The sequence below is a fragment of the Charadrius vociferus genome, unplaced genomic scaffold (genome assembly GCF_000708025.1).
Source record: "Charadrius vociferus isolate BGI_N301 unplaced genomic scaffold, ASM70802v2 scaffold103, whole genome shotgun sequence".
Lineage (NCBI taxonomy): Eukaryota > Metazoa > Chordata > Aves > Charadriiformes > Charadriidae > Charadrius > Charadrius vociferus.
Genome location: NW_009648061.1, coordinates 5,918,453 through 5,944,890, shown reverse-complemented (window position 1 = coordinate 5,944,890; position 26,438 = coordinate 5,918,453). Strand labels below are relative to the sequence as shown.

At 35.7% G+C, this 26,438-nt stretch overlaps 1 protein-coding gene across 1 annotated transcript in view; it reads right to left on the bottom strand.

Annotated features, from left to right (window-relative positions):
* The window catches only part of ABCA13 (ATP-binding cassette, sub-family A (ABC1), member 13), a 207,582-nt gene that overhangs the window by 38,911 nt on the left and 142,233 nt on the right, over nucleotides 1-26,438 (bottom strand). Inside the window, exons 48-55 of the mRNA XM_009883803.1 lie at nucleotides 24,480-24,588; nucleotides 15,785-15,839; nucleotides 15,012-15,189; nucleotides 11,562-11,677; nucleotides 6,704-6,860; nucleotides 5,500-5,753; nucleotides 5,021-5,213; nucleotides 3,595-3,704 (exon numbers count right to left, since the gene is read on the bottom strand). Coding sequence (XP_009882105.1) covers nucleotides 3,595-3,704; nucleotides 5,021-5,213; nucleotides 5,500-5,753; nucleotides 6,704-6,860; nucleotides 11,562-11,677; nucleotides 15,012-15,189; nucleotides 15,785-15,839; nucleotides 24,480-24,588 — 1,172 coding nt within the window. The remainder of the gene's footprint in view (nucleotides 1-3,594; nucleotides 3,705-5,020; nucleotides 5,214-5,499; nucleotides 5,754-6,703; nucleotides 6,861-11,561; nucleotides 11,678-15,011; nucleotides 15,190-15,784; nucleotides 15,840-24,479; nucleotides 24,589-26,438) is intronic.

Below are 26,438 nucleotides of genomic sequence, written 5' to 3'. Positions count from 1 at the left end.
GTCTTGTGAATCTCAGTGATACTGAAAACCGTTACATAACCTCTAGCTTTTACACAGTTTACTAAGCTTTTCGTATGAGAACAGACACAGTTTTCTCTCAGATTCTTAGGAATAAGCTCCTTTTTTTTGTGGTATTAAACATTCAACAAACAAACAACCTAGAGGCCAACAAATCTTTTAGAAGTACCTGAATCTGCTCTTCTGCCCTGTTAAAAAGGCAGCAACCACTCAGAAGTATATTTTTCTTATTTTCTTTGAGAATCTCACAGGAGTTCCCTGAATAAAACTAATAATCAATGTGTGAGGTGCTTTCTATATAACCCCATGCACCTCCAAGACAGTTTAGGTTGAACTTCCCAAAATTCTACTTTGCAATTCAATATGCACTTCTGAAAAAGCTCATCTTCCATTTCTAGTCCTCTGTGATGTACAAAGGTGCAAAAGTTGTCTTGTAAAATTCAAAGCTGTTTTCAGTGCACCTGTCTCAAACAGACACTTCTGACTTCATTTTAAATTCAGTGAAATGATTGCTGTAGCAATCAGGAAAATGTACATATGGTTTTGTTTGGGGCTTTTTTGTTGTGTTTTTTAAAACCAGGAACTTTCAAGCATAGGTATTCAAGGAAACAGGAACTGTTATGAATTGAGGGTTTTCTGCATGGAGTTACATTAGTTACATTCTCCAATATTTATAATAATAACTTTGCATACTCATTTCATTATTTGATCATGAAGAATGCACCATGAAGGATACATCAGATTATAGTAGCCTCTCCTTTCAGGGTCGCAGGGGACAAAGGTTGTGTTCCTTCCAGTCAAACCCAACAGTGATGGGTTCTACGTCTAAGCTGCTGCCGAAATTATTCTTCAGGAATCACTATCAGAGTTAACGTCTCTATGGAAGCTGCCTCAAGACAGATTTTAAACAAAGAAATCTAGATCTGTTGTCCAGCAAATGGTCTGCAGCTGTGACCAGCAACTGCTTTCTTCAGCTGACTCTCCTCTCTTCCTCTCTGCAAGGCGTACCAGGCTTTTAAGTACTCTACTGGAGTAAGAAAAGGGGAAGACTTCATACCATGATATCTCCCTTCCTCCATTTATGTCCGGAGTAAATACAAAGCAATCCACCTACAAGTCTTTGGGATGAGTAACTTTAGTCATTCTTCAACCTTTGAGGAAGAGTTCTATGGTTACAATCTTACCTATGGAAGAATCAACGAATTTGCCCCCTAGTGATTTTCAGTAGCACAGCAACACAGTGCACCATAATCTGTTTAATAACAGTTGCCAAAGTATGAAGCACGGAACAAAGTCAGGAATGACAACAATCTCTTCTCCCAGCCTCCAAGGTGTTTGTTTTTCCAAGTTTAGCTACTGTGTAACTGCAGCTTTTGCTTGAGGTTGCCTTCTCAAGTAAGTAATAAGTTTTGAAAACTTGGGAATATGAGTTTTACCCTGACTTCAGCCACTTAAAACACATAAAAATCCATAACCTGGATTGACACCACCATGATACAGTCTGATAATTAATGTTGTCAAGGGTGTTTTGGACGCTTAAATGCAAATGTCTAAAGCTTCCTCTCGAGCCTCCTAAATGTGCCAAATTTCATTACCTCTATTTTAGCATACAGTAAATAACCTTCCATCTCTAAGTATGTTTTCATGTTGGACTTATAAAACACGGTAGGGGAAACGAAAGTAGCACACATGATGTGCCAGAAGAGCGTTTAACCTATTGTTAAATGCCAGTAGCATATTAAAGTTGACCTCAGAAGAATTTTTATCTGTTAGTCATAGGTACATAAAAACCCATCTAGTAAAAGGAATACAGGCATTGTTAAATTGTTTTGTGGTTTTTTGGAAAGTTATCTTAAGGGGGTTCTGATAAAATAAGCCACGTAGTCAATAAACATAGTGTAAGTGCCAATACACATGATGGTGAAATATATTCTTATAATTTTATACTTGCTTTCAAGTGGATATTAAAATTTTGGAATTGCCCCACCAGATCAAATCATTTCCCAAAAATAGATCTGGTACAACATTGACAGGGAAAGCCATATGCAATACATGAATGCACAGGTGGGGCCAAAGGCAAGTCCCATTAAAACCTCAAAATCTAAACAAAAAAGGGGAGCTTAAATACTGCCTTGAGGGCAATATCTTATAAAAATTAATACAGATTATTTTATTTCTGTAGATCTCAAATCCTCTTCAGACCCATGCTAAACTTCTGACCTTCATGATATCCTGGTACAAACCATTCCACTGGTTCCAAAGAACACCAAATGTTAATTTTTACCTAATTTTAAATCTCTTCTGTTATTGTTATTGTTATTGTTGTTGCTTAATATCTGAACGTTTTTGTCTTATGTTCTGGGAAATTATAAATGACAACAACTATCTAAAAGTCTCTATAACCATTGTAAAGCCTCACTCATATAACTCCTTATTCTCTTAAGAATCATTTTTCCTAAATCTCTTCAGTCATTCCTTCTTCATGATTAACAATTATTTGATGGTCATTTTAGGAGTTCTTTGTTATCAAATTATTTTTACACTGAATCTCTTATTAAAAAAAAAAGTTTTTATGAAAGATCATGACAAAAATCAAACAAAACACACTTATGTAAGATTATGATTGGTAGAGGTGATGGTGTCCATTTCAAAAGAAGTCTAAACTTTCCAGAAAACTGAATTTTGCAATGACTGAAACTACTTACATTTTGAAATTAAATCTGCTGATCATTGTCTTTGTAAAGAAGTGAGCAAATACTGACCTATGAAAGCATTTAATTTCTAAAATGAAGAAATGTAACTTGTCATTTTGGAAATTACAAAATGCTTCCTTTAAAAATTTTCTGAATTAAACACTTCACCTGTACTTCTGTAAAACACATATTTTGGAATAGACATCATTTAGGAAAATAAATGTTTTAAATTTTTTAACTAGCCTGTAATACATTTATATATACACATATACATTTTACTTTGTTCTCACTAAAAAATAGTTACTTCCCCTCCAATTTTGCTGGGGAAAAAGGTAAATGTTGGTTACATCTAACCCCAAGAGTCCATTATTCACTTATGACTCCATCAAGGTAGGTCTCAGTATCACCAACACTACCTCCTACCTGAACTACATAGCGTATTGACCAAGTAATTAATTAATGACTCTGAAGGACACAAATGTCAGAAAACATTTAAAAATTATCCACTTGAAGCACTGCTCATCAGCCTAACTCTGGAAACCTTTCAGTGCAGCACTAGTATGGGGGATATATGTCCATACATCCAGACATACTGTACATTAAGATTTTTGTTACAATTTTTAAAGGCTGTGTGTTAAAGGCTTCCTAGAACCTGCTCTTTTGCTACCAGACAAGTTTATTCTCAATTAACAGAGCTGTCAGATGGAATTAAATAATGCTAAAAAGCTTTCCTGCAGAGACTTAACAGCAATAAAGCAATATACATTTAAAAGGGAACAAAAAAGGTCCTTAGAGTACAGTATAAAGGACTGAAGATGTGCTGAGTCTTTGATCATTGGCATTATCAATTAGCACTATTCTGATCAAACCCTGTGGTATTTACCCTGTAGGAGTCCTGATAACTGCACGTCCTGCAGATGGGATGATATCTCCAGTCAGCATCTTAAATGTTGTGCTTTTCCCAGCTCCATTTGTTCCCAGGAGTCCAAAACACTAACAGAGATCAAAAAAAAAAAAAAAAAAAGAGCAAAAGCAAAAGCAATCTGTTATACTGAAAGAAATAAGTAATATTAATTCTTCAACAGTTTCTCCCCTTTTCATATTTCCTATCATATGTCTGTAAGATACTGCATGTGGATATACTGTATGTGCAAATTCCCTTTCCCATGGAAAATAAGTTTTCAAAACAAAAAAAAAAAAAAAAGATTTTTTTTTTTTTATTAAACCTAATTCCTAAAAGTTACTTGTTTAGGATTCTAGCCCTCCACTTAAAACCCTGCCCAGTAACTAAATGCATTATTTATCCATATTATTAGCAAATGCTAAATTTGGACCTGAGGACCTCATGTCCTATTTAAGAGCCCTGACTACCAGTCTATAGAGTCGATATTTCTTTTTCTCATGGGCTGCTCCACTCTGTACAAGTAAATGAACACCAAACAGCCAAGACAGACACTGCCTCTGACATTATTTCAGGCCCCTAGCTGCAATGAATATATGCTTAAGTTAGGACAGGATTCGTATTAAGTCTACATATACCACTTCATAACTTCTAAAATACTTGTTTCATCAACATTCTTATTGATAAATAGGCTTTAATCAGCAATGACATCCCCCTGATTACCCGTTACTCAACAACTGGCAGGACATCACTGGACCTGCTTTACCATGCACTAGTTTCTGATATCTTCCAATTTGCTATCAGCAACCAAGAAAAGTCTTTTCTTTATCAATATTTTTGAAATTAATATCTGCAATTCCCAAAAGCATCAAAATCATGAAAACAAACAAACAAACAAAAAATGCTGTTCTGAAATCTCTAGCACTACCATATTCAGTGCTAAATTTCAGTTTATTAAAATAGAGTATTAGTATATTATATGCTATATTAGAATATACTGTAATGATTTCAGCATGTGGACAAGTTTGCCTTGGTGACAAATTCAGGATTCAGTCCAAAGTTTGCAATGGAGCTAGGTATTCTTTGCTTTCTCTTCAGATATTGAACTGCTAGGCTACCTACTTGTTTCTTTATGTTAGCCTATAAAACAATAACTTGGTAAAGATAAGCAAGAAGAAAACATTAAGACTGATGAATTTGTAACCCAAAAAATAAGTGCACAGTTGCTTCTTACACACCACCAGAGCTTCTGTTTTCATCCGGTTATTGATTTTCAGAAATTACAACTGAAAATTGCTCTGCTGCTCCCTACAGGTCTTTGATTGTAGATATCCTGAGTATGTCAGAACAATTAATTAATGAGAATGAAGTGTTATTTTCTGAAAGGAAAAACAAAAGACCTCTTTACCTCTCCCCTTGGTATTCCCAAGCTTATGCTTTCCACAGCTGTATTCTTCTTACTGAAACCTCCATAACACTTCCTGAGGTTGTACAGAAGGAGGACATCATTACCAGTTCTTCCACCAAAGAGTCGCTGTCGCTCCATTTCTACATCAACATCTTCTGAAGAGCTGACCATGCTGTTAATTGAACACTGTCCCCTAAAACAGAAGTTAATAACAAATGACACATGGCAAATTGTACATTGCTGTACTCTGAATAACTCTGTTTTACTTCTCTGGTTGCAATCCCGTAAAGCTTGGTGTTCAAATCTCAGCAGAATCCAAAGGAAACAGCAACTATTTGTATTTTTTCTGCAGTTTTCACTAATTCAAATACACCATGCTATCAGAAGTATTTATCATCAGGTGTTCAAAGGAATCCACCATTTTCTTTCTTTAAAAATTAGTTCAGTGTCCACTGTGGAAGAATATAAATGTAACACACCTTGGTTTCTGGAGGAGGTCCCAATGAAGAAAAAGCCGTAAAAGAAGAAGTAGTGTTCCCTGCAGAGCCATTTCCACAAAAATCCAGCCCAGGAAATTCATCTCAAAGGGGCTCACATATGAATCTATTCCAAAGTTGCTGGTCAGGTCAAACTTGATCTGATTGTAGGAAAGTTCTATTAAACCCTGGCCTAAGCAGAATTGTGGGAATACAATGAATACCCATTTGAGGATGTTGTAGATATTCTGAAAACTCTGTATGAAGATTGAGAAAGGGGGAGGGGGGAGAAAAAAACAAAGAAAAACATTAGCTTTCTCCAACAACATATTAAGCACACTTATAAAACTGGATACAGTGTTCAGATCTCCCTCAAGGTGAACTGATTTCAGAAGAGTATATTGTGAACTATTTTGGGGCAGGGTTCATCTCTCATTGTATTTTAGAGTGCCTAGGGCCACGGAATTCTAATTTTCGCTGAGGTTCACAGAGAGGAACAAAACAGATGTGGCCATGATCTTTCTATTTTCTTAAAATTTTAGTATTTTAATGCTATTAATTCTAAATTAGCAACTAAAACCCAAGTCAATGCCAAACCTGCCTCCAAACTTGAGTGACTTGTAATCCAGATTTGATTTCATACATGAAGTTTTCGACCTGGTACATGCATAGATATTCAGATATTCATACACATTCTGGATCTCCTCTCCATCATGCTGCTTAATTACCATTATGACTAATGAAAATTACATACATGGAGTGAGAATGCATATTACTATTCATACAGTGCATTACAGATCCTAGGAATCTGTGGCTTATCTCTTATGTCAATATTATTTAAACACATTTTACAATGCGTATAATCTATTCAATGGACCAGAACAGCTCCCATTATGTGCCAATTACAACTTAATGGTCTGGAAAATGTCAAGGTTTCAATTAACACTGTTTTTCCATTATTACAGCATAATTTTTTAAATTTTTTTTGTTATGAACAAGTTAAAATTCAAGATGGTAACAAGCAATACAGTATACACTAGAGCAGAAAATCATGAATGTTTAAAACACAAGTTTTTCCTTTTGGAAAAAATCCTGTCCATGCGTACGTATAAAGACTATATATATGTATACACAAATAGATACACACATGCACGGGTGTGCATACATCTCATTTATGAGTAACATAAAGCAAAGGTTTTATACTGACCTGCACTTTGGAAATTATAGCTAACAAACGAGGTAAGAGAGTCACCAGCATGGTACACAGGCCAAACACAAAATTTAAGGAGATGTAAGAAATAAAAGCTACATCTGGACTTGAGAAGAATCTGGATACAAGGTACATCCATGGTAAAGTGGCATATCTGAAAGTTTAAAGAAACAAAATTATCACAAATAAGTTATGTTGTGGCCTCACCAAAAAAAAAAAAAAAAAAAAAAAAAGCAGTTATCATACTAGAAAAACACATAATAGTTACTCCTTATTTTTAAGATAAGCAAAAAACTCTTTTGACCAAATGACAAAAAAGGACAACTATGGGATATATTTTCTTTGTCAAATTACCTTATGATTCTGTAGATGTGTACATAGTTACAGCCATGTGATGGGCAGATAAGACCCATTTTTTGCATATATCAACTGCATATATTTACTTTCACTGTTCCAGGAAGCTCACAACCCTTATCTCTGAATGAATGAAAAACCACGCATCTTAACAAGCCTCTAACAAAGAGATAGAATTAAAACCAAATAGCTGTAGCTTAAATCATGGATGCTGAGCAATCAGCTTTTATTAGAGTCTTTCATAGAAAGAAAAAAGAATCAAAAAGGAAGGAGAGACGGAGCAAAGCAAGAAAAAAAGAAAGAACGAAAAAAGAAAACAAAAAAAAAATGCCCTAATCCTTGAACTGGGACTAAAATTTGTGCCAGTGATATCTAAAAAATGAAATTTGCCAGAGATCATGTTAGTATTGTTATTAGCTAAACCAGGTTATCAGTTGGTAGAGTAGTAGGCATCAAAAATCAGTGCATAGTTACTTCACAGCACAATGATGATAAGACAACGTGTCTGTGGCTACGTCATTTTCAATGCAAATCTTTAAAGGTGAAGAGAAGGCAGTGTCCATTCTGGGAAGTGAAATGACACTTATCCAAAATGGAGCAGTCATATTTTTTAAAGAGTAAGATATCTTTAGCCAGACTAATAAAATGTCCAGGCAATTTGATGAGTATGAATGTCATGTAAAGGAAATTTATTTTCCATTCAGCATAGCACAAGACATAACTATCAAACAAACAGTATATAGACTGTAGGAGCAGAGGTATCAGCATACACCATTGCATGATGATAAGTATGTATGTGGTGTGTATATATAGAGAGTTGTATATATAAATTCTTCTTATATGGTATTAATAGATATATGTTTTAATAGTGAGCTCAATGCAAGAGAACTAGCCAAAAATCTGTGAATTCACTTCTTCATTGCATTAAATAGTAGTTTAGATTATAAGCCCTAAAAGTCTCTTAAATTCAGTATTATGTACTTTACAAATGAACTTTTTTCACCTAAGAATGCCAAAATCCTTTACCTTAAGAAAGAAACTTTAAAATCCTGTGCTGAAGTAATAGCGGTGTTATTCTCAGCTTACAGGAAGATAAAGGTTAAATGACTCAATGCTTGGGTCTCAAATAAAGATTTTAAGTATTCAAGATCACCCTATACTTTTCAGGATCCTGCTGCCAGTCTTAACCACAAAATCTCTTCTTCCTTTCAGGCACAGACCAAAATCACTGTTCTAAGTTTTGGTCTAAATTACAATACCATAAATACAAGACAAGTCCATCCTTGGAAACAGCTCAGGAAAGAGATATGATATAGAGTCCTGTTTGCTGTAAATGAAAGCAAAATTTGATTTGTTTGCTTACAGCTGCTAAGAAATGAGTAAGACTTTCGGAATACTAACGTTGTATGTTCAAACACAGGCTTTAAAGTAACTGCCAGTTATGCCTACATTTCTATCCTAACTCTTTCTTTTCCTTTGGCTTCAGCTGTAATTTGTTAATTTGTAAGTATTAAAGACAGAGCATTTTGGAAAAAAGTACTTAAGCTGTTGCATTATAAAACACTTCTGCTATCAGCTAAAAGAGGAAAAAACTGTAGTTTAGTTAAAAGACCATTATATTTTTAAAGGAAATCAGTTTTAAAGTAGCACGCTAGGAAATGGTTGATTATTCTTTCAAGCACACCCCCTTCTAGCACATGGCTTAACTTTTCATATAACTGGGATATTTTTATCTTTATTCTAGAATTGAAATGCTGCACAAGTGTACCCTGAAGAGAAAAATAAAATTTTAAAAGGAAAAAATGCATTTTAGAATGCAGATAAATAAGAATTACAGGCACAGTACAGGGGAAGGATAAAATGACCATAATAGGCTTCATCATATTTACTGTGTAGTTGGGCTGAGTAAAAGGTAGAGTAGGAAGAATAGAAACTCTGAAATTTATCAGTGGCCTTGAGACATGTTAAACTTACTGACTGACAGTTATTGTTTCTTTAATGCATGTTAATACACATTGAATAGACAGACCTTCTTGTTAAAAATCACTGTAATATTTGCTATGTCAGCCAAAGCTGAACAGTCCTGCTTGCTTCTTCTGAAATATCCAAAATTTAACTCAACATTTTGGTTAAAACAATGCCAGCATAACTCTTAGCACCTGGGATTTAGTAGTACACTGTGGGCAGGACCAAAGCCTATAGCACACCACAGAACACGTCATGACTTCAACAGACGTACAAGTATGTACTGTATGGGTCATTTGCTGCTTGACTAAGATCTCTGTAGATGGCTATTCTTACACTAGGGTTGCAGCAACTGAACTACAAAAAGGACTCAACGGTTGTAAAGTTAATGGGAAAAAAAAAAACCTAAACAGGGATGAGATTTAGTAGCATAAAGTCTTTGCACTAAGACTGATAAGAATTTCTGCCTCTAACTCGACATGGTCAATTGGTAGAAGTGCAAAAGGAAGGAGGAGGAAGACAAGAGCGATACAGAGAAAAGTGTGAACTTTGGATGTTTCATCCAAGTTATTTACAAGATCCTGGCATCATGACCTCTAGTATATTACATACTAGTCTGGCCACTCATGTCCATGAAAGATGAGCTCAAACCAGGCTTATAGACGAAAATGATCACTAGAATTACCCAGGGAAAGGGAAGGCCTTTTTACAAGAGAGGACTTGGCTTGTTTGGGCTTGTGAAAAATGTTTGATGAAGGACAATTAAGAGGTATGTCTCCAAATAAACTTAGGCTGGAATTTCTAAGAATACATCCAGCTATGGAGATACTGAAACAGTTTACCAAAAAAGGAGTTGCTGGACGCATGACATCTTGAAAATGGTTTCAAGATGAGATAGGGTAATTATTTTTTTAAGTGTTTATCTGAGACTCTTCCTGGAATGGAACATGTCCTGATCTTGCAGCAAGTCCTTTCTACTTTCCTTCCCTGTGATTCTTTCATGGAGCAGTTATATTTCATTATCTAAACATCTGTCTCATAAGATACGCATTCGGCCCTACAAAGATAGCAACAATTATTTGCTTGAGAAGAAGAAACTTCTCAGAATGCTTATGTCACCATGTGCTCCCCCCTTACCCTCAACCTGATCTTTATCTCCCATAACCCTGTCCAAGCAATAACCACCTGTGGTGGTCATAACGGGCGCATCTGGTCATGATGGCTCAAAGTAGATTCGGGGGAGACAGATAACAATACAATAATCAAGGGTTAACTCGATCGATGTGCCCACCTAATCACAGTACTGATATTGTGGCCGATACACAAATAAGATTATAAGTCAAACACCTTTCCTCTATAAATAGTGAACAGGCCAAGAGCCCTTTGAGCTCTCCTGTAGGGCAGCGGGCTGCACACCGCCATGTCCCCTCGGGTAGGGATGTCGCTCAAGTTTATTCCTTGAGGTTGAGAGATTCCTTGCTGCAACAGATACTCAGTAAGTGACTAATAGTTTGATAAACTTTGATGCTTCACTAAGATGATATATTGGATTCATTGTGCACATATAATCTTTTAGCCATAAACCGGTGACCACGTCTGGGACTAGGATTGGATCCAGCCACACCTAGACTCCTCTCTGAGACAGACTTTAGAAAGCAAGGGAGTCCTCTTTGAACATCGTGACTCAACAGGAGGGTCTCCCTGACAGTTTTTTACCAAGTGTACCTTGCCATCGAATCTTGTTAAACCACTGTTGCACTTACTATCAAATTCTGTTAAATCACTGTTTTATACCAACAAATATATTGCTGCTTTTCTCTTGTGAGTGAAGTGCATCACTCCATTTGTGACAGCTTATGCTGTAACTACTCATCTTCAGCATTTCTCACATCACCTGGGACTGCACACAGGAAGAGTTAAAGGAACAGAATAGAAGACCATTAGTTTTACTGAGCCCAGGGCTCAAAAGCCCTATTTTTGCAGAGAAATCAATCCTCTGTCCATTTATTTTAACTTTTATAACTGTTCTTTCACGTGAAACTAAGCAAGAGGGTGATACAGGTGGACTTTCCACTCTTGCAGTACTATTTAGAGACAAATCTCCAACCATCCCAGTACTTATTATTGGACAGACTTCTCATTGGACATATAAATTCCTGGAACTATGTAAAATTACAGAATTACAGAAAACGGGTAAAACTGTAATAAAAAACAGCCACTACTTACCTTCTTGATGATATTCCATACAGCTAAGCACTAACAGTAGATGATTGTTATACAGGCTGAATATTTTCTGAGATCTTTCCAGTCTTTTTTTTTTTTTTTTTTTTTTAATGTGTGAACAAATCTCCCTCCACCTTCTGCATGGAACTTTCAAACTCATGTTTCAGCCTGTTTTCTCACTATCTTTTGGTGAATCATAATCATTTCCAAAGAGAGAAAATCATGCATCCAGCAGCAGGTGCAAACCAAGTCTAAAGATTTCTGTTTGTTTCTTAGAAGCTATAATTCCATAGTAGCATTTCCAATCACATACCCGAAGAGTATCAGCAGGAGAACAGTCGCTGCCAAGTTCTTTCGGAAAGTGAAGGCTGATAGCTGGAAGGCGCTAATAACACCAACACACAGGGTGACTGGAACCATGTAAAACAGCTAGAAACAGAAGAAAAAAGGCACTTAGCAGGTTAGCATCTCTTACTGGTCTTGCTTAATTAGCATAGAAGGGCTCTACAAATTAACTTTTCCATATTTGCAATATAATTACACTATAAATTAGGAAGAATTAGGCAGAAGAGCTCTGAGATTTCGTAGTCCACACTTGCTGTGAAACTGCCTCTCTTACACATATGCATGACAGAGGCAGACAAAATAAAATCTGACTACAGAATATTCCCCTTAATTCCATTTCTATTGACCTTTCCAATACATCCATTTAACAACCTAACTCTTCCAGATAATGAGTCCATATGGGACTATTGCTCCAAAACATCAAATTATATTATGAATACAGAGTCTTGGATTCAGAAATAGCAGTTTCACTGCTTGATGCTTCAGTAATAGGAGAATAGTGAGGATACAATTCTAAAAGAGACTTTAATGATGGACCATGAGTGCTGACAAAGAAAGTGACAACTTTTAATGGGAACAGACATAATGTTTAGAAGAGTTACAGCCATTAGGCAACAGGGAAATCAGTTTCTCTGTCTTGACATAATAGTAGCCAAAACTTAAGAGGGGTGCTGGGGTGGTGTGCTTGGTACAGGGGATTCATATCCAAGTATTCAAGGCAGATGGGTTCTGCTTGCAAATAGCAATGGCAAGATGTGAAAATCTGTGCTCAGTTCCTCTCAGTGTCTGCTTGCTCTATGCATTGAGGCTGAGCTCGTTAGGGCAGTGACTGCTTCCATTTCTACTTATATAATATTTAACCTTATCCTAATATAACTTAGATTCTGAGATGCAACTGCAACAGAGGCAAGAAATCATGGTCTAGCTAAATATTCAGTGTACTGAAGTACAATGCAAGCCTGTTCAAAATTAAGCCAGAGGGCATCACTTCCTTGCCAATGGGGAGACAGACATTTTCTAAGATAAGGGCAGTGGAGCAAAATGTAGATGGATGTAATGTTCTCATCTTGATCACAGTGTACCTTATTCAGCGCTATATGCAAATATCATACCACACCACTCCACAGATTTAGGTTTCAGTTATCCTGGAGCTGTTTAAAAAAATATGGCAGAGAAGTCACAAAGCATCTGAGTCCCAGTATGTTTCAACCGACCTGGGACTTTTTTCTAGAAATAAATAAATAACTTTAAACATTAAATTCTATTGGAGATCTTACTTGAAAGCATGGTGTGGTGGGCATGCACAAATAAAATAACCTTGAATTTGCCCCTCTAGTGACAGAAGCTTAATCTGAACAAAACCTCTCTATTTGTCATGAAATCTTCTTACCACTTACACATTTTCCATTTGTTGAACATAGCAAAGAATACCATTCACATGTATAAATACGGTAAGAACAGCCTGATTCTTATGACAGCAATTTCATAAATCAAATACTTCTGCAGGTCTAGTAAAGATTATGCTACCAATAATACAGGACACAGCCTGCGACACTTAAAATATGTAGAGGGATTTCAAATTTGACAGTTCATATATTCATGTGTTCAGTGTCCCTAAATGGTCTGCAGCACAATTAGCATTTAAAGCAGTGTCTGTTCTTTCCCAGATCATGATTGATCATGCAGTACTGTGCTGAATTTGTGAGAACATTTTGAAAGGAAGAGATTGGCAGAAAATAATGAGGATTTGACTTTGCTGCACAAGGAGAAACTGAACGATGAAGGACTGAGTTTTTAACCAAGCCCTCTTATCTGACACGACAGAAAAAGGAGCACGAAGATTGACTGGCCAAGTAAATAACGTTTGAAGAAATGTGCTCTTACTTCAAGCTTGCTCAAGTGTGAAAATCCTGATTTCAAGCATGGATGGGTGAAGCTCTAATGTTTCAGATTTAGAACAGTCTGAATGAGAATAGAGTATTCCAAAAATCTCTGTTCCTGACCATGCTAGTTCATGTTAGTGTTGCCGGTGCTAGATTCCAGCCCTTCCTTCCATGACCCACTGTGTTATGCATGGTGCGGAAAGTTTACGTCCTTTCTCTGGGGCCAGGAATCTTTGAAATTTTGAATAATCCAGGTGACTTTGATTGTTCACTGTTGCCTCTGAAACCAATCTCCCAAACCAAAACACCACCTTTGACGAGTAAATGATCAACACACAGCACCCTAGCTCTTTCAAAACAGTAATTCCTTCCCTTTCCTAGAAGTCAACGACCAAATCTCAAATTCCTGCCAAATACTCAACTGATACCTCATTACAAGTGAGTTATGAAAAAGCTTTTCAGCAAGGGACGTATATGTATGCCTTACATATATATCTATACACCACCACCACCACCCCCATACATGCACACAGATACATATATAATGAAGCAATTTTTAATTTTTGTTTTTAAAGAGTCACTTTTGAAAAAGATATTTGAAGATAATTTGTGGAATTCATGCTTAAATGGAATCCAAAAGAGCTCCATTACAGAGCCAATGAAAAATCAGTGACTGGGGGCTAGCAGAGACTTGAGACAGTTAATTCTATTTCACCACCTTTGCTTATTGCCCTCAGCAGAAATCAACTTCTCAGACTTGAAGAAGAAATTCCTTTTTCATTTAAATATGTTGGCCTAAATCTGATCTGCCAAAGTCAGCCCTCGGTTGCATTCCTGTCTTCGCATTTGATTAAAAGGGTAAGATTGAGGGAAAAAATAATAGCTTTTGTGGTATTTTCAAAAGAAGAGAAGATATTCAGATTTGTTGATGAACTGCATGCAGACAATACTATTTGTAATGTTAACAATGGTAGAAATTACTTTGCATGGGAAAAATACTTTCAGGACAGACACTTCACCTATTTCTGATCTAGGTCATTCTATGTATGTGAATTCATAAATAATATTTTCTACTGTCTGTCTTGCCAGAAATAAAAGGTACCAGCTATGAATATCTCAATACTACCCACCAACAGACAACATAATTACGTCTTTAAAGTAACTGACGAGTATCTTCAGGCCTCTCCAATAATCTGAAAGATTTTGCTAGACCTGCTATGACCTGCTATGTGGAAGATTCTCTCTGTCTAGGCTGATTAGCCAGCTTCCTTTTATTTGTAAAATCATGTAGGTACCTGGAGCTAGCATATGCTTTACCTTACAATTCAACACAATCCTTGCCTTAAAGAATTTTATCTGACAGTATTAAAGTAGGAATGGTGTCGCGATGCTTGTTAACATGACAGCCAAGAGCTGTTACTCTGCACAATTCAAATCTTATTCATGTGTTTTGTGGCCCTATCTCCTTTTCCTCATTTATTACAGACTAGTTAAAAATTTACACCTGAACACATGCTGCCCCACATGATACATACCATATCACAGCAGAAGTTAGCAAGCCAGTAAGTTTTGTAACCCAGGCCTGTGATGTGCTGCAAGCGTTTTGTGCCAGATACTCTGTCTTTCACTATTGCACTTCCAATGGATGCGGTAAGGATAGAGAAACCCAGCATGATACACAATGCTACCCCACACTGACGGACATTCTCCATTCTAGGGTACAAAGCAAAATGGCATAATGAAAACACAATGGGGAAAAAACATCACCAACCCCAAACATTTTCAAGGCCAACTTCTTACCAAAACAGCACTAGACATTAGAACCTTCATCCTGTTTGCAAACACCATGTTTGTACACTGTCAACATCTAATTAGAGAACAGGAGCAAGATGATGTATTAAGTTACAAAACTATACGTGAATTATAGAACACAGCGTGTGTTTAAAGTCTGAATAGTAAAATGAAGCTTTTGCAAATGTTTCCCCCCTCTAGAGAGGAGTAAAATTTAAAAACTTGACAATCATTTAAAGCAGTTTACCTGTTTCAAAACATCATGACCTGCTCACACTCTGCAAAGCCCAGTCAGAGTAAATTCAGTATTTTTCTCTACAAAATAAGGCAACCATATCTGATATCAGCAGTAGACTTCACATATAAACACCAGACTAGAGAAAATGCACCACTCAGTGGAACTGAATTGTGTCTGTCAAGTCATATAATCTATTTCATGCAACATACATGCTTATTAAATTAATAGGTTCAATTGTCTGCTCATTGCAGCTATTATATATTTCAAGAGTTTTCTCACATTTTGTCCTCATCCAGCAACGCTCCTCCATATGGTTGGCTGTAAAGTGTGATCCCTGTGAAATGAAAAATAAATTATGAAATAGTAACTGCTACATCAGAACTTCAAGTTCTAGAGTACACTATTGACGCCTTACTGCACAAGACAAACGAAAACACTAAATACTTAATAAGCAACAGAAAGAGGTCAAACAAAAAGATGCCAAACCAAATACTGTCTCCTGTTGAGTGATTTTCAGAGTCTGGATCCACCAACATCTAATGAATAAACATAAGTAATAGCTGCTTTTCTGTATTCTGAACTGCAGAAATTGGATCAACAATGTTGTATATTGCTGCAGGATCTACCTCACAGAAGAAATTAAATACAAAACCTAAAGCAGAATTTGTTCATATACCTAATCTTCGGGAGTAAGGTAGGTCATTATTGAAATTTAAATAATACTTGGTATTTTATTATCACTAAAAACATTTTTAAATTGCTGACGCTTTCCAGAGAAAAACTGTTTAGCTAAATTCGCAAAAAATAGGCCCACCTGAGATTGAAACTGTAGAGCTTTAAATTAAAAAGATAACCAGTTTGGGGGACCAAGAAAAATCCTTAGCAGGCAATGTGTTCTTAGGCTTATTTTGGTTGTTGGTACAACCAGCCTGTAACAATCTAGCAAACTGAACTTTGGCATTGGAATATAGCTTACAGAATAAAACTGTGGCTTTTTCCTGTCTTTCTTTTCAAGCAAAAGAAGAAAAATTGGGGGGTACAAAAATTTGCCAGTGCAAAAGTTGCTGTCCAAGTGGTCTTGATGCTGTTCCTGCCTTATTTCTGCATGTGTACCTGACAGGTGTGCCAGCTGTAATGTAATCCTACTGGAATTTCTCGCAGTGAGATCAAACCAGCACTATCTGATTGACGTATATAATATAAATCTATGCTGTTTCCATTAAAAAAAAAAAAAAACACCTATACTACCAGCAATTATAATCTTCCCAGTATCTTTGGTAAAGAAAGAAATTGTTGGTAGCCTTAGATGGACTCTGCAGGGTGCCACTTAGTTGAACAGACTTTGTCATATGTTGTTAGAGTCCAGCTGTACAAAGATAAAAATTGTCTTTGCTCCAGTAACAGGTGAAAGCTGTAATCTAAACATTTCTAAGTCGCTGTGGGGTAAAAAACTGAACAAGAGAAGGTGATGATTAACCCCCCCTCCCCCCCCCAAACTAGTACAAGGTAAAGACTTTTCAAATACAGTTAAAATCTATACACTGAAGCCCAACGGTAGTTAACAAATCAAAAGATTCACGCCGATAAAGTTTTGATTCATCACTAGCAGATACATGTGCTATTTGCAGAAGTCTTTCATGTCATTTGCCCGGAGGGACTGTTTAAAGTTTTCCTTTGTTTTTCTTTTACACCATTAATTTTTTAAACAATAGCTGCTATTTGTTCTGAAGCAAAAACCAGCACATCAAAGAAAACTGTTTTTTCCCACTAGAACCAAATACTAGCTGAAATTCCTTTTATGTAAAGGAAAAGTAGCATGAGAGAAAAAAGCTTCATTCCCAGAATTTTTTTCTAAGCTTTTCCAATGGTTGAATAAAGGTGTGCATATTAGAAGAAAGAATGTCTTTACTTCGTATACATATAGGATTCCTATTGAGTTAGAAATTAGTAACAAAAGATAGAATTAAACCAGATTTTTACTGTACAGACAAACTGAAACCAATCTGAATTTATTTTCAGATCTGGTTAGGAAAAAAGAAATATCTGATTTTCAGACTTAATCTAATTACAGTGGAGGAAAGCTTTTGGAAAATGGGAATCCTGATAATTTCAGAAGCACTAAAACAAAAAGTTAACAGCATGAAGCGTGCTTATTGTACTCACTAGTGCTCAGCTAAATTGGAAAAGAACAGAAATATGTCTTCCAGGCCTCCCAGTTTACGACCATGAGCCAAGTTCTGGTTATAGAGGATGTTTGCACGACTGTGAAGGTCTTGCTTTCATGATCAAAAATTTGAATGCTCCAACCAAGCTGTCCTCCCCCAAGCTTCAGATGACAGGAATCATACGGCAAAATTTCTCCAGCTTAATGGTCAGCATTTTGAGACATTGCAAATCTTAAAATACTGCCCACAATCAGGAAATACCAAGACTTGGAGACCTACAGGTCCTACTGATTCACATCCCTTTTCGCAGGATCGTGACATAGGTAAACCTGTCACGTGGACAGTGGTAGAGAATTATTGCCCATAAAGTGTCCAGAACTGGGGCAGTTTACCGGGAAATCAGAAAGGTTCTCCACTATACTCCATGAATTAGTCCAGGCTGATCTGAATCATATCTCATTGCTCTACTGCTATCAACTATTTGCTGTATTCAGTAAAACAGAGCTATGAATTCATGTTTGTGCAATTTCCTGCACAGATGAATTCATGCTCATAAACACACATTTGACCACTTGTACATTTTGAGAAGCTAGGCAACGAATTTTATAGATCATCTGCACTGCTGAAACTTTTCAAAAAGACCCCCAGGGAATTAATGATACATGCAAAACTTTACAAAGATAAAAAATGGCATCAAATATTTTTCAAGGAATAACTTCTGTTCAGGAATATTCAATGTGTCTGGAAATAATCTCTCTCCTGAAATCACTATGGCCTGTCTAAGTGCACAGATCCCAAGAGGAAACTAACAAAACCTTCAGATTACTGCATTGCTATTAAACAAAAGTCTAGAGCATTGACTTGGGTTCCATACACAGAAATACACTGCTATAACTCTCTAGTACAGAATAAACAGAAAGTGTGGAAAAGAGATAATTGCTGGGGGAAATAAAAACCCCACGATATTAAATAGCATAATGTTCCTTGCAGTCTTGTATCATACAATACTGATGAAAAAGCAAACTGCACTGAATTAATTTCTTTCAATGGAAGAGTCCTAAAAAGTAATTGCTCTTCTTAAAAGTGGTAATCATTTTCTACAGTCAATTTCCATTCAAACTATGTAGATGAAACAAAGGATTGCATTTTTCAAAATTTACACACAGAGCTGAGACTAAGTATGACCATGTTAAGCTAAGTTCAGTTCTATGTTAAAATTTAAAATTCTATCAATGACTTAAATATAATACTTGCCTTTCATTCATTATTTTAAATTTTTCAAATAATCTGGAGCATGAGGGTCTTTGCATTTGCTACATTTTTTAGTATAATGATTTCTTCCCTACCCCCATTGTCCAAACATAGATGATAAACTTATATAAAACCAACATACCAGCTTGTAATTCACAGAGGAACAAAAAGTTCCCTTGAACCTAAGGAGAGATAAATTATAAACTATCTTCCAATAGCAAAATAAGCCAACACATTTGATATACGCTATTTGCTAGTATATGTATTTTTTTAATTAAAAAACCCTTCCGTGTACTTTTACAACCTATCCCTTCCTAAATTTCTCCTAACCACCTAGACCATCTTTCTTTACATACATCTCTGCCCCAATAGAGCTGTTAGCATGATGTAAAATGTAATTATTGATGCTTTCTTGCCTTTATATGCCTTCTTACTATGTAAAACTGCTATAATGATGCTCATTAAGTTGAAAACTAAACACCATCTTTGAGGACATAAAATAAAAACTATAAATGACAGATAAACCAAGAAGTTCTAAATGACAAAGCTTCTATTAAACAGATGCATTTGGTGTTTATGCAAGGATTTTTTTTAAGGATTGCATTTACAAGCCTTGTGTGAACAGCCTTCAGGACAAATTTTACGAAAACAGTATTCACAAGGGAAAAACAAGACAGAGAATATCAACAGATTTGATATGATTCAGCTCTAACTCTGTCTGCTCCTTTTCATAAATGTCTCAATGTAAAATTGCTTCTTCCACGTCTACAGATTGCTATTATATTTTCCTGACTTCGATGGGGCTTCAAGCAGTGGAAGGTCTTCCTGCCCATGGCAGGAGATTTGGGACTAAATGATCTTTAAGGTCCCTTCCAACCTAAACCATTCTATGATTTTATGACTTAATTGCAACCAGAATTTTCCCAATTGTCCTAAAACATCCGTTTATGTCCTTGGCACAGAGTTGGTCACATTATTTTTACAGTGATGATTTAGGCTTCTTTATGGGCACAGGTGAAAACCTGTGATAGCCACCAATTCCAATCTTTCCAAAGCCATAAGCAATTCAAGAAGAGAAAAAACTGTGACTACGGAGATCCTTATACTATATCAAGGTTTTAATGCCATATTCAGAGAGTAAGTGAACACCATGATGCCGAGACTTTCTTAGACCCTCTAACCTTCCCCAATAAAAAAATGAAGACCATGAGAAATGAGAGGCACTATTTCCCCAGAGTGGGGTGAAAACATAAGAAGAAACATAAGAAACATAAGAAAGAAACATAACTGTATACATGTTAATTGAGATATATATATGTGCATGTATAGTTCTGAAAAGGAACGAAACCAGATGTCAATCCCAGCAAAGCACAAGCAATAAGTTATTTTGGTAATATCTCTTCATAGCTGGTTTTCAGCTAAGAAACAACTTTTTTTTTTCCTCTCAGTTGTTTTGCCTACAGTTAACTAAATTTTTTGTGTGTTCTTTTTTTCTTTCTTTTTCTTTTTTTCTTTTCTTTTTTTTTTTTAAAGTAAAAGGCTCAGTTGCTATCTCTTGTATTGCTCAGTGAAAAACTTATCTTTACACAACTGAGAAACAATGACATTTTTACCAGTCCTGCAAGCTACATTAGTAAAGAAAAAAGAGGACGGCAGTAGTCAGAGCTTCACAGTTTAACTATAAATTGCATGAATAACCCAGCTGGGGGTCGGGCAGGGACAGAGAGAGGGAGTATTTACATTGGAAATGCCACTAGGAGCTCCATGTTACATGCTTAATAATAGAAGAGGCAGTAAAGAATTAATTGTACCCTCTTCAGCTTCTCCATTATTTCCCTTTAGTATTATCCTTTCCAGGCTGAACAATCCTATTCTTTCCCTTATATTGTTCTTCATTCAACTATTTTTAGACTCTAATATGTTAAAAAGGCATCCCTAACCTGATGAAATAAATTCTTTAAAAAGTGTTATAAGCATTATGACATTCTCTAGAATAAAATACCATTCTTTTCCATTCTGGATAGGACACTTCACAGGTAAAAGGAAAATGCATCCATATTACAGACGTTTGAAATCTTGGTTGTAGTAGGAAAAATCCTGCACTGGTGCCATTCAAGAGCTGCACAACTCAAGACACCTCTCTCCATACCAACACCTTATTAACAGTCTGCAAACTGTCCCTTCAAGAGAAGGTGCTCTATATCTTCTATTTCAAAGTTAAACCACCTGACCATCTGTCAGAACAGAAAGCAACATGCAATTTGGCATAGTTTTATACACTTGGAATGTTTCCTCTCTGTAGGTTATAAAGAACAAGAGGCACTGGTTGCCCAGTCCATCCTGCCTGGGTGCAAATTTCCACATAATCACACATTACAAAATGTGTGGGTTTGCAGTAAAAATTAGGACAGTGATACGAACCAAGCAGTATTTTTTCAGTGTAGGGTGGAAAGATCTAGAGGAAAAAATCTCAAGGGTCTTCAAGCTGGTATACCATCACCATAGGCAAATCAGAGCTGTCCTTAGGTATATTCTGTGCTTCTGCGCTGTATTTTGGGTGTGTCTGAGGCTGTCTCTTGGCACTCCTTTGTAAAGTATCTCTTCTTTCTGTCACATAACATGCTGAGTCTTGAGTACATAGATCAGTTTGGATCTGTGCTACTAATGCCAAATATCATAATCATTACAGACTTGATTAGAAGACCAATATAGGCTCCTTTATTCCAGACATTTTATTCCAGTTTAGAAGAAAATAGATTAGAATAAAATAAAATAGAATGTATAACAAAAATATATATGTGTGCTTTTTACAAGCCCTCCTTTGTGGGCATTTAAAATTTATGGCAAGATTTCTCTATAAAATGAGACATTGATATTTACTGAAAATTCCAACTTATATTTTATGGAGAATTTCACAGGAAGCACCCTCATTAATGATTTATATTTTACTTTTCCCCCGCTAACCAGATATGGTTAAGAAGGTTCCTACTAAGTGCCATTTCACAGGTTCCTTTGAAAAGAAGTTTAAAGTTAAAATTTGCAAAGCAATCAGGAAACTATGCAGTCACTTTCCACCAAAACTCCACTGAAAATGGGTCTCTTCATCCCTTTAGCTCTTTTGATGAACTGAATCTGAAATAAATGAGAACGCTATATGAACTCCTACAATGAGCCCTGGCATGAAAGGTTTTTTAAAAAAATCAGTGACTTCTATTGAAGTCCTGAGATGGGGCAGCTGCATCACAGAAAGCCTTTCTATATTCATACATTTCTGTTCTTCAAATAATGATGTAAGAACTTTTTTGACCACTGTACTTTACAGACATCGTTATAGATGACTACCTCTCCTTTTTTCTTTATATAGCCTTACACTAAGAGGTAGGTAATAGTCCTTCCCCTACATTCCAGCACAATAAACACATTGTGACTCAACTGTATACAATTAGGTTTGAAAAATAATATAGTTGTAGTTGATCAGAATTTCTATCTTAATTTTAAGAAAAAAATGTTGCCTTTTAGTTTTTTATTCCTCTTCATTATTCCATTTTTGATTTGCTCACAGTTACATTATCTAATTGTTGAAATTCAGCATTTCAGAAGGAGATTTTAAAATACACAAACATCATTCAAGTAAGCTTGAAGAGCAGCCAGAAATTAAGAGAAATTAATAGATTTCAGTGTTGAAACACGGTATGTAGTCTTCTGACTGCTAATTTACAGGACTGCATACAACCATTTTAGTAAGCATGTAAATAGTTCTTCTCCATCAGAGCAGTATCCTTAAATAAGACATAGTTAAAAGTCAAAGGGAGCTGAGCTTAAGTGCCCCATATAGCATTGGAAAACTGTCTAGTTTTTTTAAAAACATAAAATATACACCTGTATTTGTCTCTATGCATATATACATGCATATACATATATGTGTACACACATGCATACATACAGACAGACCAATAGATAAATAGATAACTTGACTTCTCTTTCTAGGATTTCTCTGACAGGTGCCTCTGCATTATGTCTCAAGACCATGATCAATCCATCTTTACTGCATGTCTCTGATAGATATATACATAAATAAATTGCTTTCTAGTTCATAAACTCTACTTCTGCAGAGATTTAGCCAACATATTCTGCCAGAATATTATATAATGAGCCCATATGTGTACAAATGACAGTCTAAGTCTTCAAATATTTATTAAGCACTGCTTTGCTTATTGTGTTTTTGTGCCATCCAACAACATAAAATATAACTTTTCCACAATCCTTGGGACAACTATAATTTTGTCCAACTGTAACCTGGATGGTATGTCCCCAATTTTCCATGACAGATAGAAAAGTAAGAGTACTTAAACATTTAAGTTCCAGAATGGGATAACTAATGCTACAGAAAACAAGCTAGCATCAGTACTATTCATGAAGTTCAGGAAAATTTGATTAAAAATTTATTTCTATTAAAAATTCTCATCAAAATACCTGATTTCATTTCATTCAAATTTTCTGCGGAAATACATAACCTTTGATTCATTCTCATTTATTTTGAAAAGCAAAACCTCAGACATCCTGAAAACAAGCAATTATTCTTTTCTCATTAACAGTCTGGAAACTTTTCTAAATTAATTTCTGTTTTCAGATATTCAGGATTCCTCCCCTGTTTTCACTGATTTTTGTCATCTTTCTTCCTTCTTCTTCATAAACACACTGAAAATTATTTTACCATTACAGACAACCATCCTACCTTTTCAAAATCTGTTAAAAATCGGTCATAGGCTATTTTTAAATTTCTCTAAAGCAAACTAATTCCTCTTTAACAAAACCTTAAGAATGAAAGGAACTGGAATGAAGAGAAGTAAGCCTGAACTATCAAGCCCAGATGTTAAACTAGATTTCAACATCCTAAAAGTTCACCTGTGTTACCATCTGATTCTTTGGCTGCAGTAATTTTTTTTAAAAGTCAGTTTGAAAAAAAAAAAAAATTTAACTAGTTCTTATACAGTTCAGGACTATCTGAATCAGAGAATTCAGGTGTCAAATATACTGATCACTCTTGTTTTATTTACAATAGTAAGATATACCAGCCTCTCCTGTTGCTTGAGTAACAGAATGCTATGGAACATCCCATTGCAGTGTGAATTTACAGGACACCCTGGGTTTACCACAGATATTTACATAAGGAGATAAAGTGACAGAGAAGCTATAAATTCATACTCTGTTGTGCTTTAATCATCCCATTTAAGCAAGCCCTAACAGTGGTTTCACAAGGACTAACATCTCAAGTGTAGCAAAGCAATTTACACTTATTCCACAGCACTGTCCTTCGTAAAAAACTCATATGACATAATGGGCTGTAAATTCAAACTTTCTGTTATTGTGTACTATGTTCTTCACATAAAAAACCCTTCTGTTTAACTAAAAGTTCCATTTTCAAATCCTCCCAAGAAATGTGTGATTCTGCAATTCTACTTTACACTATGAAAATTTTTCATACTTAAAATTATTTTAGTTTATTTAAAAACTACTTTTCAAAAGATATGAAAAAAGACTTAAAGAAGGACTATTACCATACTGTTTCCAATCCACATTAGGAGGCAAATTCAACCACAGAATGAAGTTATTGAGTTCATTTAAGTAGGATGGCAGTGAATGAAAACCTTTTTGGTTGTACCACACCTGGAAGAGAGAATGGAAATTGTGAATTAAAAATTAGTTGAATCTGAACATTGATATAAAACCTCCAATATGTTGAAGAATTGCATAAAGATATCTAATTCTCATATGACACCTATTTATAGAAGGTGAACTTGGCAGAACAGAATCAGTTATTTTATACAGGTCTTTCAACAGAGTACAGCAGTTAGTTTGTTTTCTACTGTTGGAGCTGTACACCCATGTTAATTACTAAATTGAGATTCTCTGATTTAATGGAACAGTGTGTCACTTTACACACATTTGGTGGAACAAATAGGGGAAAAAACATGTAAAAATAACATTTGCCAATTTGATTGAAAATACAAAAAAAAAAAAAAAAGAGTAAAACTAGTGTTACAAGTGGAGAACATTATTGAAATTCCAAAAAGACATCTCAATAATACCTACAAGTGACACACAGCATAAAATGTCTAGGAACAGAATATCCTAGAAAGTGGGGAAAGAAAGAATCAAGGAGGCACTGTTTATAAGGTGAGTATGAAACTATTCCATAAAGGACAAAACTGTGTCTCCACCTTCAACAAGCAATTATCAGCCTTTTGTTAAGCATGGATGAAATTAATGTGGACAAACTTTAAGGCAGACAAGGCAAGCCAGTCTCTCCGAGGAGCACAGGGGAGCAATTCTGCTGTAACATATACTTTATCCTCAGATCATGCAGAATCACCCCGGTTTGGTAAATATACTCAAAATTTACACTTTCATGTGCTAGAATTATTGCTGAGAGTCCAGTATGTCCCAAAACTGAATATTCTGAGGTTTGAGTTTGCTTAGTCATTGGAAATCGATTCAATTTCTATGCTTCATTACTGTTAATCATAGAGCCTTTGAACCTACATTATCCATACTGAAAACTAGGTCAAATCATTATGTATGTTTGTTTTCAGTTCTAGTGACATGTTTAAAATCATCTTTGATTACTATCCATTCCTCACACCACAGCAACCTTTTATTCCCCTTTTTGTTTATACAGTTGAAAAACTCTTAACCTTTCCCTATTTGGTATCAGCTGTTTGCTAATCTGCATTTTGTACATCTCAGGTTGATGTTGGGCAATTCTCACTTTGTGTTTGGATTCTGAATCATACTGCAAAGTGCACAGTTTTTAATCTAGGTCTTTCTTGCCTTAGCACCCTTCTTCTAGGATTTCTGTTTTTTTATGTCCTTTCTCAAATTACCATCTACACAGTTACATCTTGGAAACTTCCCTAAGGATTCTTTTCTCGTCACTCTGATGCTGTTGTCCTCTACTGCTCTTCCACATATATGTGCCTCCTCTTGATACTGGTGAAAACTTTCAGATTATTTTTTTTCATTTACTTAACAATAATTCTGTTTTCTCTTTCTTGTAGTATCCAGCTACAATCCTTAGCTGGGCACTAGTTCCAGACTTTGTCAGTTTTTCCTGCCATGGTCTTCTCTATGTTTCCCAGTGCAAATTGTCTAATTTTCAGTTCTATTTCCCTCTTTTAATTATTATTTTCTTCTGATTTATTTTCCTGACTACCTGTTTGGATCTCCAGATTGTACTCTGTCATGAGGCAAGGGTTACAACACACTAACTGTCCATTCAATTTCCTCCCATCTATCCTATATCATGCTTCGAAACACCATTCTGAACTCCACTGTCATTTCTACTATGCCTCTCACTCTTGAATCTCCTTTGCCATAAGCTCTGTTAGTCATTATTTTAAAAACAAGCAGCTTTGGTCTACCACTGCTCTTGCTTGCATTAGCTTTCACGTTTTCCACTCTTCATGTGGTCTTCACAACTGAAATCTCAACAGCATCTTATATCCCCACATTTAAAG